A 15,195-nucleotide genomic window follows, 5' to 3' on the forward strand; every position below is an offset into this window, starting at 1 on the left:
ACTGACAAAATATCTAGCACATGGCATTTTAAAGGAATCAAGTTTCTACGCTTAAATACAAATATTTATAAGTTCTGTTCATGGAATGTGCCCCAAATATTTTTGGTTATTTCACGCTTTTCAGCATCTAAGCAAAACGTTGAAGATATAGCCGCAGGCTCCAGTGGAGCAGAAAGGGACAGGGCATGTGAAAACTGCTGAAATCACAGAGCTTCTCCATCAACATTGTGCCCTAAAGCAAGATTCTTACTCCAAGGAGTTCCAGGGAAGTGGACAGCAACTGGTGTTGCCTTTAAAAATGTATAATGGCAAAAAAATGTGCTTTTTGTCATTAATTACTTAGCTTCCTTTTACTGCAAATCTGTAAGACCTTTGTTTAATAATAAAGGTACACAAGCTGTCTACTACTGGGTAGTACCTTTTCAAAAGGTACACTTTTGTTCCTATTAGGTTCAAACATGTACACTTTAAGTACTAAATTGTACCTTTAAGGTACCAAAATGGACTCTTCAGGTGCAAACATGTACCTTTTAAAAAGGTACCATGCCAGTGACAGATTTTTTACCTTTATTTCTGAGAGTGCAGATTTTGAATGTTAACTTTTTAACAACAAACCCATCTAACAAATTACAATGCATCAGTTTAAAAACATTCTAATGAAGATCTACAGTAATGTTCATGTACAATCAGTTAACACAACTGAATAAGAAGTTAATAAACTTCTAATAAAATAATTTTTTTTAATTTTAACACTAAATATAAAAAAAACCCTGACCTTTAATGATGACCTCACCTTAACAATAAGTCCTTTTGAGTCCACCATCCAGATTTTCTTTATACACTGCTCACGAGGAAGTCCTTCCTTCTCCATCGCCATAATGATGAGCTCAGCTATGCCCATTGCAGCCTGGTAATATAAAAATGCTGTTATAGATTTACATTTCACATACACATTTAAAGAACTCTGTGAACATTAATAAAATTCTCACAGCATGACCCACATAACCAATCTTCAATGAATTAATTCCAAACATCTTAAAAAATCCAAAAACATTTGGTAAATTTGACATATGTGCGCCCTGCACTGCTGTTGTTCTCTCAATATGGATTAACAACCATCAAAATACAAAAAAACTGATGTTTGAAACACTCACCTCCCCTGCACCCTGAAATACAACGATATGGTTGCTCATTTTGCTCTTGGTAATGCGAAGGGCAGCCAGCAGTCCTGCCACAGCCACAGCAGCAGTACCTATGGGACAGAAAACACAAACATCTTTCACTTCAGTGAAAAAAAAAACTGTTCATAAAGGATGAGCTGAGGCTTGAGGATCAAATCCAGAAGCTCATTAATTGTAGACATAAAGGTGGAATCAATAAAGAGGTGAATTTCCGAAGGAACTGTCAAAAGAGTCAGATAAGCAGCTGTTTATATATTCTACTGAAGAAGAAATCCGCTCTAAATGCTAGAGATCTGCTAATTTATTAGTCTATTAAATGTACAACAGTGTGGCTGTCTTCAGAAGTCTAACTTGCTTTTAATACACAGTCAATAAAATCATCATACATATGCATGAAAAAAGTTCTCAATCAGGGCACCTTTAAACTGCCAAGGAATGAGCCATATGATGATTTATTTAAAGAAGAAAGTATTTAAATGAATAAATTATTATCAATACACAAATTAAAATAAATTAAAGTAAACACATAAAATGTAAACTGAAAGCATATTTACAAATCATAAACTAAAACACACAATTATGGAATATAGAATATAGCTTCTGGAATGCTTAAATGAATGAAAGTTCATTGATTTTCAATGAATGAAAGTTAAAAAATTAAAATATTTAATTAATAAAAAAATTAAAATAGCATATTTGGAGAGGGGGCTGAAAATTGTGACTTTGTAAAAAAGGTTTAGAACCACAGACCTACAAATGGGCAAACTGAATGTGAAATATGAAACAAGCACTGAAATGAGCACAAGAAAATTCAATATAAAAAGCTTCCATATAGAATAAATTGAAAACACCCCCTCAGCTCTGCTTTCTCTATTTCAGTGGATATTTATGGTTAGCTCTGTGAACGGTGAGATCAACTCAATGTGCTCCACCTAAACATTTGATTGAAACTCAATTTCAAACAGCACGATTGTGCTGAAGTTGTTGACTGAAATGCGACTGCAGTGATTGTGTAAAACAGGATAGAGACTGATAGGGGAGGATGGTAGAAAAAAACGTAGAAGAAAAAATGCACTCAAGATAATCACCCAATCTTGACTTTGAACCATAAATACAAGAGGGATTTAAGCAGTAAAAAAGGAAAATCAAAGAGAGATGGATTGAATGACTAACTTACACTAACATTATGACTCTTTTAGCTCTGCTAAAGTCTTACTTATAATGTTTGTGTTCTCTGTGCTTTAATAATGTTGTACAGATGAAACTTAAAACTAGTGTCTCTTTTTACGTCCATACCTTGAATGTCGTCATTGAATGTGAGGTACTTGTTGCGGTACTTGCTCAACAGACGAAAAGCGTTGATGTTGGCAAAATCCTCAAACTGGATAAGGCAGTTCACCCCATACCTGTGCATAACAGAAAAATCAGTGCATATTGCACAAAACCCCATATAAATATTTGTTTTCAATACAAAGAATCCTTACAAAATATGGTCTAAATCTTCACAGGCTAGCCAAAAATCCCAAACAGTCATGTACTATTTCATGTTAAGTGGCTTTTTAAATGCACTTCACTTCAGCCTGCAGAGGGGGCCATCCAACTGCTCCTCAAGCCTGTCACAGATGGGGTGGCTGTAGGTGTTCAATCCTGAAGGCTTTTTCCTTCTCGGCATGGGCCTGAGACTGTTATCATTGCTTTATAGTCATTTCCACAGCCAAACACAACTCTCAACCATCAGAAAAGCAAACAGCAACCCTTAGTAAATGATATGGAGTACAGAGAAAAACCTTCCCAGATGACTATTCAAAATCAATAGCAATGATTTGCATGCCCACAATCAATTCTCTGTTGAGGACAGAACTTCATGAGAACAACTGTGGACTTTTAAATGGACTACACTGGTAATTCAGTGGTTTCTCGTGTTATTTGCTAAGTCAGCAGAACACAAAAGACTGGTTCACAGCAACTAACTCATTCCTCAAAGGAGTATAAAGGGCAGATTCAGGCCCATTATATTTTGATGCAATATTCGAGGTCTCAGTCACCTCCACACTGAAAACAAGAAGGGGTAAACACCGTAGTGGCTCCATAGAGAGTTGGCCTGTCACTCATCCCAATGCAGGACAAATAGAGATCTGCAGTGCTGCCTAGAGCTGTCCTGTATACATATCAATCAAACACACACAGGAAAAAACACACTGTTTTCACAGTGGCAGTCATCTACTGAAGCATCAATCATTTGTTTATTTCTATGAACAAAATCATAAAAAGAAATTAAAAAATGAAAAAACAACACCAAAATTTGATACATGATGTGTCTGTTGAAGTTGTTATTCAGTACTAATCTTCTCCTATAATAATCTGTTAAACCGAGTTGAATTTGATTACGATGTAACTCACTGCAAGATGAATAATTGTTGGAATTGTAGGAGTGTTTGTGCAAAGAAATGCACAGAAATTGTATTTCTGATAAGCTAGTCATGCCAAGATCCCTTTCATAGACTTTTATTTCCATTATATCCAAGCACTAAAATGTTGTTTTGTTGATGCTACTGCTTCTTAGTTAATATATGTGTAAGTCTGCTGATGTACTTTTAGTGCAGGATATGTGCATCATGTGCACTGACTGTTTCTCTGGTGTAAATGTGTGCATTTTTGTATTTGAGACAAAATGTTTGTATTATGTGTATTAGCTGAGGTACAGTCTGTGAAAACAAATTTCCTTTCTGAGGACAATAAATGAATCTGAACCTGGATCTAAGTAATATAAAATGTTCAGTGTTGCGTGTTCAGGCATGCTACAAAAACAGAAAAACGCAATAAAGTTTTCATTGTCCCCAGAGACTTTCCAGCACTGAAGTCTTCTAGGTAAACAAGGTTAACTGAGTTCAGAATCTCATCCAAAGTTTGAAGATACCCTGTCCTGAGACTGGGCCTCAGATTGGTGCTTCTAATCAAACTGCAGTCTAAACTCTGACATATCTGCTTGAGGAGGAGGCAGGAAAGCAGTCAAGAGAGACTGACAGAGTAATTGCTCGTGGATTTGGAGGAGAACTTTGGCAGATATAAATAGGATGTAGAGAAAGTGAGTCATAATCCCAGCATGCTCTCTGATCTGTTTGAGTGCATCATCTGAGGAAGAAGATGAAAAATAAGATCATAACCTCCTGATCCAGCTCAGCTGTGATTGTAAAAAAAATGTCAATACTAGCATAAGTACAAGAAAAATGTCTATCAACTGAATAGTGTTTATCATTTGAGGTGATACAGAGTGAACTACTCTCAGGGGTTCATTTTGAATACATCAGCCTAAGATAGCAAGATAAAAAGAACCAACCTAAGCACCCATGTGGTACATTGTGGTCTCATTCTCACCAAAGCTTGTTGTCTTTTTCTGGCGCCTCGTTCAATGAGATCCATAATGCACCTCTGCGTCTGTTGTAAAACTCAAACAAAGAGCTGGCCAGAGATCAGCTGCACTGGTCCTCTCCACCAAAATTCAGGCCAGACAATGACAGGCACACCCAAGCACACTGAGAGCTTCAGGGACTCTCTCCTCATTTGCCTTTACCTCCAGACAGGGGCAGAAATGTTAAGAGTGTGAAGAGGAGCTCTTAACACAAGCTAATGTTAAATCAACTCAGTGCTCTAGGACAGCTGTGCTGTGCTCATAGGAACTTATAGCAGAAATCCCATTTTACACTCAGGCTACTTGCTTGAGTTCACTAGGTCAGCAGATCAGCATCTGAGAATGAGTGAACTTCCTAGGATGGAATAACAACTTTTAAAAAAAAACTTTTCTCCAAATCCTATAGCTACTGCACTTCCTTTGACCCTTTTGGCATTCTGTTCTTTGGAAAAGTTAGTGTTGAACGCACACCTGTAAGACTGCTGGAAGCAGAGCTGAGTAAAAATTGCAAAAATACAAGAAAATTAAGCCTATTTTTTATGATACTAACACTATTTCCATGACAACAAAACTATATATATATATATATATATATATATATATATATATATATATATATATATATATATAGCTACATATATAATCTAACGTGACTCAAGGAAACAAATGAATAAAACGTATTTCTGGGGTTCATTTTTAGCCTGGACATTTTGGTCCATATAAATGTAAGCAAAAACTGATCCTTCCAAACCCAAACACACCCATGTGCACACACTCACACACAAACAAACTGTAACAGTCAGAGTGACCTATCAAACAAACAGAGCAGATTCAGAGAAGTTCTGCCATAAACACACACACTGCATGTGTATACTTACTCATAGACGACGACTCAGCTTAGACATAGAAGGTGAACACCTGTACATTTAGAGCATTTAGAGCATTCTACCATGCAAAACATCTCACAATTTCCAAATCTATTTATCAGGCATATAGAAGCTGAAGTCTGTAGCAAGCAAATTCTATACAAACCATAATACACTTCAGTCTCTGGCTAAATGATCTTAGTAAGCAAGGCAGACTCCATCACTCATAAAGAGGAATGCGGTAAATGTGGTCAGAGCCCATGAGAGACTGCTAAACCCATCTCTACGCCATGGCTAACAAAACACAACAAGGCCCTTTGATTTACCACCTATTTCTTTCAAATATAAATGATTTACCTGCACAGACAAAAGTCTATATTGAAAAAGCACTGAGATTTGAAGCTAACCAGCCAAATCTTACTGAGGCACTTCAGTGTTCACACACTAACAGGAACACAACATTGCTGTTGGGAATTAAGCATTTCTCATAAAGTGGTTTGCTCAACAGTGTAAAGAAAACAGAGACTAAATCACAGCCACTAGGTTTATGTATAGCGTAATCCTGCTGGGCCACACACAATCACGACGTTTGCTAAGATTGGGTCAAAAGATTTTGGCAAAGCCACATGTTCACAAAGATAATCTTTTGCCCACATAAATAGCGTGCAGCCCACAGGTCTCCACGTTAAAGGTCAAGCTAAGAATCCCCTCTAAACACAGCTGTTCAACCAAAGTCTATAATAAGGGCACACACACACATGCAATACGAACACAGTTTCTAGCATTCCAGACAGGTTTACCCACATAATCAAGCTTACAAAGATACAAATCTTTTGGAACATTTTAAATGTATTTACTGCCAATTTAATGCATATCTGCATAAAAAAATATGTCTGACCCCAAACGTTTGAATGGTAGCATATTGTTTCATTCTATATTATTTTTGAGTATTTTTTTGTTAATTGTTTTAAGCATAAACTAAAAAATGTATATAAATAATACATTTTATGCATTTATTTAAAATGGAAACACAATTTATACTAATTAGGTAGATAATTTTTAAATATCATAATATAACTGACAGATCATTATTAAAAATTAAACCTTCCCAACTTACGATTTTCGTTACATTACAACTAAACAGTTCTAATTCTCATAATCCTTTGTCAGAAATTCCCAATATCATTACTAACATGTCAATGTTAAGTGGGACAGGAAATACATTGGTGAGCATACAACACTTCAGTGTTCTTCTCCTGCACACACAGGCTACCACGGGGCCCATGGGGCTTCACAAGCTGCTCCTTCTATTAAACACTCCTTCAAACATCATTCTAAAATATTAAGCGACATTCCCTAACATGGCTTCATAACGGTGCCCTGAGATACCCCGTGTTACCATAGAAATAACAGGAACACTGTCGGCACTAGTGCTCTGTGAAAAGCAACAAGCTCTAATGAAATAATTTGACATGGGAATTGTGCCGATGCACACAGAGGGGCTACAGAAGACAGATACTTTTCAGTCTGTCCTGGGAGAAGATGGAAAACAAAGTCAACCCCCCACAAAGTACTCCTGCACCACAACACAAAGCCTGAGTGAAAAAAACACATCTATTTCTGAATTAACAGCATCATAAAAGAAGCATAACAACCCCCCGCAAAAATAATCTCTCCATTTGCTACCTAAAATGCCACTTTTCTTTTACCTTGCCAACTATCTAGTTCTTCTTGTTAAACCCATTGTGGGGCAGAAAAGTGGCCTGACTGGGATTGGTGTCATTATTCTTCATCACTTGCATACAAAAGTTTTGATGAGAAACAGAGCACCTGCGAGCTGTTAAACATATAGTCTGAAAACCTGAACCTCAGTGAAAACTAAAGAATTTTCATGATTTTCCTTTGTCTGCTTTTCACATGCTATTTATCTATACTCTCAATACGCAGTGAAATAAAAACATTTTTGCCTTTCACTGACCTCAAAAAGTACAACTGGAGAGCAACATCCCAATAAACTGTTGGGTGCGGTTTCTTCTTAAAATCTTCAATTTTAGAACGTTTAGAGACGTTTAGAACTGTTCTTGTACCTCAAAGAGCAGAATATAGTGTTAGAAATGTCAGACTCTCAAGTGCGAATTACCTTTGAGCTATAGATGCTAATTGGGTTTGATTCCCTTTAAAGTATAAACTAATGGTGTTAAAAGGCCCTCAATTCAATCTGAGTTGTTTCAGATAAAAGCAGAAAAATGTATTTTAACCCTCATTCAACAAGTGAATGTTACTTTTCAGGATTTTTTCCTGAAGCATTGAGCCTCTGAAATCTAAAATTATAAGGAGTTTATTAAAAAAAAATCACCAGAACTGTAATCATTTGTTCAGTCGTCAACCTATAATCATTAATTTTCCGCTAACTCTGCACTTTTGGGGAAAAGTGATGCTGTTCCCTGTAGTTTCATGTCCACCCCATTATTATAGAATCATGGTGATATTCAGCCAGCTGGAAGGAAATCAGACACTGGGGTTTTTGAGTTCTGCTTTAAATACAGCCATGTGTGGCACTATACTCCAACCACTGTCAAAACAGGGCACACCAGTGCCTAAAGCAACCAAGAGAACTTTGACCAAGACTCTGGTTCTTAAATATTAATGGTGTTTACCAGTATGTTTGCCACTATGTTCTAAGTAGTTGCCATGCTGTCACTCAGCTGTTCCATGTCTGTCTAATACTAATACAACACCAGTTATAATTCCCTTTATAAGGACCTTTCAGTCATTATTTTGCAGCTATCTTTGTTCAGGAGCTAATCACACACCTCCATCTCCAACTCCTCCTTTTTTCCAGTCAGGACTTGGCATTGGATATTGTTAAAAAAAATTATAATAATCACTTAGAACATACTGATATATGCTACTTTAATCATTAATGTTGGTTCTCTCGGAAGAGAGAAAAGTGTTTGCAAAACTTTAAATATTTATATTTTTCTTACAAAAACAGCTTAAATTTGTTACAGGAGGGCTTTATTCACTACCCGGAGTTGTGTGAGGCACGTTTTTTTATGGATGGATGGATGAGCTTCATTTAAATTCTTTTGGACTGCTGAAAAAAACACTCATCTAGTGCCGTTCTAACACTAGGAGGAGCAAAAATACTTTAATACTTTAAAATACTTTAATATAACTCAGATTGGATTCATAAAACAAGGGCTAATTTTCATTTCTGGGTGAACTAACCTTTTAAAGGGGTTGTGAATTGAGGAATCAAAATTCCCCTGATCTTTTGACATATAAGAGGTTGTTGTACAGCAAAAAACATTCTGTAAGTTTAAGTACTTAAGTAACTTTCTTGTTAGGTTATATTGAAGCCAGTCTGTCAAAATGACCAGACCGATCTCACAGCAATTCATACATATTTTACGAGGTGGCTAATTCATTCAAATTTACACAACTTCCCTCTTACCAATTCATATGATTTTTATATGATTGAATTTTTATATGACTGAAGCAGTCTCTGCATTGCCTTCCTTCTGATCTCAGCCTTAAGAAAGAGTGGATGAATTTTATTTGAAATTAATATCCATACCACGTCAGTAAAAACAAAGTCATCTGTTCACTGCAATCGAAAATCCAATATAAAATATATGAGCTGTCAAAAGAATAAAATGAAATAAAAAATAACAACAACTCAAATGGCATTTTCGATGGCTATCGAAGACAAATGGCACAAGATCGTGAACAGAGGGCTGACTGATGCATCAGGCAGGGAGGCTGGTTACGGGCTGAATTACATCACCGCATGGCTCAGTATTGAGCAGGATATGTGGGGAGAGAACTGATGAGGCGTGCAGTCAGCGATCCGGTTCGGGTCTCTGCCGCTGGAGTCGTCGCTGAGAGCCCACAAACCTAGAGGCATGCGCTTCACCCCACATTCCTGCAACGCAATGGCTCAGCTATGCTCTCCAGGCATTTCCATCAGTGGCCTGTGGAAGGAAGCATGTGCTGTGCGGGAGGGGTACAGTGGGTTCACTATACCTGTCTGTGATAGCCTTCATGAATTCATCCAGAAGCTCATCATAGGCCTGTCCACGTATTCTTTTATGTCTCAGACCAATGTACAGAGGGTCCTTTAGAAGTTCCTGTGGCAGGGAAAGAGAGAGGAAAAGCTTTTCACTTCTATAATCCTAGGCATCAAGTAGAAACAATAGCACGAGACGATTCATCATATTACTTTAACCAGAGGGGGAAAAGATGAGGAAAGAAAATACAATACCATCAAATCTCGAATGTTTATTATGTGCACAGCTCCTCTTTAATTAGATTACATATAGTAATCTGGTTACTCCGCAGCTGTATAAACTGCTCACAGTAAGCACAAGTTTAAAAGAAAGACAGACTGAGAACAAGAGAAAGAGAGATGCACAACAGCATAAAAGGAGACAGAAAGAGGCCAACATGTGAAGAAAAAGAAATGCACTGCATTTTCAGTTTGGAAGTCTAGCAGCTGTCACTCTTGTACAGATCTGCAGACTTCACACTGAGAGTCACTAACACTATAGGAAAAACAGAAGGGAAGTAGAGAGAGAACGCGAGCGTCATATAAAAATTCTGCACGCCCCATCACTGTCAGCGTGCCAGTCAAGCAGAAAAGAAACGGATTAACAGAGCACCTGCATCACTCTCAGCAGTACTGATGTGCGGTGCAACAAGTCTGGAAGTTTTTCCACATGTTTTGATCACGGTGAATGAGGAAGTGCTTTCATCAGAACTCATTCCCACACGGCACACACAATTTCAGGCATAATCTTTTTTGACGATCTTTCCTCAGTATTAAAGCTTCTTTTATCTGATAGGGCCAGTCAGAAAGAAAACACAGAAGTTGCAGCGTGGGACTGAAAAAGCAGTCTAATGAAGTTTAAAAATTTCTTTATGCTTTCTTTAGAGTCAACATGAAATTGAAATTGACCCTATTTTTAAAGGGTACACAATTTGATTGTGATGTATATCATAATACAAAAATAAATATCTGTTCCTATTTTTATTTCATCTTCAGCTTTTCCCTCACTTCTTGCAAGATTCACTGTATCATATCAGGCATTCATCATATCATATCAAGTTCGTAAAATCATAAGTAATGTCAAGTAATAAAAAGGACAGTTTTGAAGTGATATAGTTCACCCGAAAATGAAAAAAAAAAATCTGTCATATTGTCAAACTTTCTCCTGTGTAACACAAAAGAAGATATTTTGAACAATAAAATGTGAATAAAAATGAACAGACAGACAGACACAGACAGACAGACATTGTGTTGTAAAACAATGGAAAATCATGACATGACATATTTTGAGTAACTGTGCCTATTCAATACTTTTACACAGCAATTGAGCTCATAAAGGTGCCCTTAAAAGGGAGGACTGTCTGGTTTTAGGCGGTGCACAAATTCGTCAGTGTGGGAGAGGAAACAGAGAGCGCAGTCTGAGATACGAGACGGTAACTGAAGGCAGATTTATTGTGTGTTCATAATGCACATTAAGTGCACAGTCAGTGGGAGGGGATATACTTCCAGAGGGTCTGGTTTGTTGTGACTTTGTTTTTTAATCTCAAGACAGTCGCTCTGAACCTCTCAGGAACCCAAACAAACATCTGCCACACCACCTCAGAAGAGGATTATGACATGTTGTGCTATCTATCCCATAAATGGTGGAGTCCAAACAAGCCCTTTTCTCACTGCAGTTATAAGATAACTATAGACTAGTACAAGGAAAAAAAAAAAACATTTAATGCAAAATTCCAATAAATGCAATAAATGTTTATAATGTTACAAAAGACACCACAAAAACTAGTAACAAATCAAAATATAATGAATATTTAATTATTAAAATAACTTACACTTTATCTATAGATATATTGAGAATTGTGATGATATTTTACAATATTAATTTTATATTTAAATATTAAATATTTGACTCCCACTCCTAAACGTAACCTTTAATATAGTTCTTGGACCAATAAGAATTCAGAAACCCATCCAACTTCACAAACAATTTTTACATATTAAATTTCCTATGAGTAGAAATTTTAATAAGTAGATCTTCTCACCATTTAATGAAAACCAGAGGCTGACATTATAAAAAGCCCTGTAATAAATGTAATATCTGAAAATCTAATACATCAGATTACAAGATAATATCTAAAATAGCAGATGGACCTGGGCAGAGAATTAGATCAGCAGATCCACCTGAGATAATTTCTTCAAAATCAGGACAAACTCTGATCCTAGCTGCACAACTACTCAGTCACTAGGTGATGAGAGGAAGCCTTTTTTCTCTCAGGCATTAATAGTGGGTTTTGGTTAACCTTGCTTTGTGTGTGTGAACTGTGCGTGTATGTAGTCTTTCAGGTGAGATTAAGGCACAGGAACAGTCAGGGTCTGTTAGCCACAGAGTCAGAAAGAATGGGAAAATGAGTGCTAGAGGGAGAGAGAGAGAGAGAGAGTGAAAAAGAGAGAGGGGTCTTTTCCCTAGGCCACCCACAACCAATACAGACAGCACTTTGTTTGAGATGACATCATTCGGTTCGCTTTCAGTATGTGAAATGTATGAGTGTGGATGAGGTCACAAGAGATGATAGCGACACTGACTGTCCCTGCTGTCAATCAACGGAAGCAGCCTCTGAGGTTCTGTGGTGACCTATAAGAGATGCCCCCAGAGATTGTATTCCTCTTTTACAGACACATACACTGATGTGGTGTCAGTGACCATAATCTGTTATCTGGAGGTCTGTAGTGTATACAGAAGCTCAGAGATCTCCACTCAATCCAGCAATGTTTAGACAAGGCACAATACTCTAGCAACACTCACAGGGGGAGTTTACGCCGAGAAACAACAAAAAAGGAAATTCACAGACTGTGTTTACATGCTGTTTGATTGCAGTCTGTAAGGGTCTGTTTTGGCTGTTTTTGTTTGCACAATCTGGTTCTACATTGCAGCTACTAAATCACAAAAGAAAAGAAAAAAAATACTCATATGAGTGAAATATTTTAGAATAACAACAAGATATAATCAGATATAGTATAATACAATATATAATATAATATAATATAATATAATATATAATATAATATAATATAATACAATGAGAGCTTGACTTACAGACATAATATACTGTAATTATCCTATGTTAATAATCATTAACATAATAAAATATTTGAATTACAAATACAGTATACTGCTTTCTGTAAATACAAATATACATATAAAACACAAACATGAACATAATAAATGTTTTTTCAAATATGTAATTGTATTTTAATATTACACTATGTTCTTATACTTTTTATATACAGATAAACACAAACTAATATATAATAATATAGGAAATATATAATAAGATATACATTTCTAAAATTAAATAATAATAATAATAATAATAATAATAATATTTACTAATGCTATAGTTAATGTAGGATTTTATCATTTTAGAAAAATATTTTTAATGTTTTAATGTAATATTCATAAATCTAAAATAGTATTTAAATAATAATAAAATATTCATAAGAAATTGTATACATTTACTGAAGGGTTGCAAATAACCGCTGTGAATATTTACACTGACACGCAAATAGTATCTGACAGGAAATCCAGTTTGCTGACACAAACAATTAGCACACTTAAGCTCTTCACAAAAACCCTGCATAAAGCCCATCCACGTTATTTGCCCATCTTGAACTTTCTCTAGCAGCCAGACCACAGACAGCGTTCCTTATGGATTAGAGTTTAACCAGAGCGTACAGGGCCTGGATCAAACACCATAAATGATGTATGCTGTTCACGGATCAGATTCCTCACTGTCTATATGGACAGTGTTTAAGCAGTCAAACTGATCCAGGTGCAGTCATCCAGTTCCCTCTGAGGGTCTGAAAGAGAGGAGACAGCCTGACCCCAGTCAGCAGGCGTCTTGCTCCTTTAGAAATAACAGTAGACTTAATCCTTTAATAACACTCATTTAATCATCTAACTGCACAGTCATATAAAACGCACACACACACTGCTCTGGGGATAAGCAGTGAATTCATCAATCATTAGATCTGTCATCTCTTTAGAATATCCTGAAAAAGAGGTCTTAATTACCTCAGACTTCATCCAAAGTTGGCCAAATGGCGCAGCAGAAGAAGTCTTTCAATTTTAGACTTGTAGAGGGACGGAAGACTAAACAGCGAGTGTGCGGGTATGAAACACTGCATATTCGTTTCTGTCTGTCTACTTTGAGATCGTTTTAATATCAAAAACAGACGCTTTATTGCAAACACATGCATGCGACATTAACCCAGACAGCGCAAAATAAATAAAGTTAAACAAAAAGTAATTATAAATAAATGACAAAAATTGCTAAAAAAGTTACTTTTGGTTCTCTTCATTCCTCCAGCTGAATACACTTGGATGCAGAAGCAGACAGGGGGCCAAAATCTAGAGAGTCAACTCATTAAAGTGTTTTGATGCCCGAGGATATGTCGAATAGCTGACTGGCCACTCCGAATTTAGCATTGCAGCAGTAGACACATGTGGAGCTGGCCTGCTGGATACTGAAGCTAAAGTGAATGGGAAAACTGACTCAGAGCAGTTACACAACTGTGTTAATGTGCTCTTACCTACTTACTCATTTATGAGCTTTTGTACAGACTTACAAGAGCGTGAAGCTGTCTGATAAGTTGAGGAACTCCACATTTTAGTCTAAAAGCAAGAATTGTTGACATGACAAATGATCTCTATATCTATGCATACCTTGAATTTGAAGATGCTTTGGGCAAAAGCACTTGCCAAATGCATAAATAATGCAATGTAGGAAACTAAATCTATTGAATTATATTAACTATTAACTGCTGATTTTTTTTTTTTTTTTTAGCCATTATTATTGGTGTTTAAAAAATTAAACGGGTCATATGATGTTGCTAAAAAGAACATTATTTTGTGTTTTGTGCAGTGAGTTTATGTGGTTTAAAATGCAAAAAAACACATTATTTTCCATATAATGTACATAATTTTTTCTCCTCCAAGCCCCACCTGAAACGGGTCAATTTGTACAAAGCTCATCATTTTTAAAAAGGCTTGTGCTCTGATTGGTCAGCTATCCACTGCAGTATGATTGGACGAATATCTTAAGCTTCTGATGAAAATCTTATGCCCTTTACCATAACATAACTTACTTAAGGGATGTGAGTCAGAAGTACCAGACTGTCCTTGGAAAGTGATGGAATTGTACACTTTATAGTCTTTGTGCACAGCCAGCAAAGCTGTGCATAAATGCACTAAACACATTCTAATATTTGTATTGAACTGGAATAGTGAAGCAAACCCAACCTAACCACAGATTTTTAGTTGTGTGCTCTAATGGAACCACAAACAAAGTAGTTTCACTTTCACATCGAAACACAGCATCTCCAGAACATGATGTTGGCAGCAACACTACAGTGAGAATAATAGTTCCGCTTCTTTCTTGGTGTAAACAATTGGGTAGTGTTATGAAAATAAACCCACTCTGTGATTATAACTTTATAAAAGTTATAACTTTTATAAAGAATATCTCTTTATAAAGACTTCTGCCTATCTCTATAGACTTCTGCAACTTTAGGGATCTCATCTATGCACTAACAGCTTGTAACTATCCACAGACAAAGGAAAATTTGAAATCGCTTCATACGACCCCTTTAATAATGGTTCTTATTATCATCAATGATGAAAACAATTTT

General features: G+C 36.3%; 1 protein-coding gene across 2 annotated transcripts in view; it reads right to left on the reverse strand.

Moving 5' to 3' along the window:
• The window catches only part of me1 (malic enzyme 1, NADP(+)-dependent, cytosolic), a 59,648-nt gene that overhangs the window by 3,765 nt on the left and 40,688 nt on the right, over nt 1–15,195 (reverse strand). For both annotated transcript variants that reach the window (XM_043260941.1, XM_043260942.1), the window contains 4 exons: nt 9,486–9,589; nt 2,478–2,587; nt 1,155–1,252; nt 794–907 (listed from right to left, as the gene is read on the reverse strand). In XM_043260941.1, coding sequence (XP_043116876.1) covers nt 794–907; nt 1,155–1,252; nt 2,478–2,587; nt 9,486–9,589 — 426 coding nt within the window. The remainder of the gene's footprint in view (nt 1–793; nt 908–1,154; nt 1,253–2,477; nt 2,588–9,485; nt 9,590–15,195) is intronic.

This window comes from Puntigrus tetrazona, chromosome 16 (assembly GCF_018831695.1).
Source record: "Puntigrus tetrazona isolate hp1 chromosome 16, ASM1883169v1, whole genome shotgun sequence".
NCBI classification, from domain to species: domain Eukaryota; kingdom Metazoa; phylum Chordata; class Actinopteri; order Cypriniformes; family Cyprinidae; genus Puntigrus; species Puntigrus tetrazona.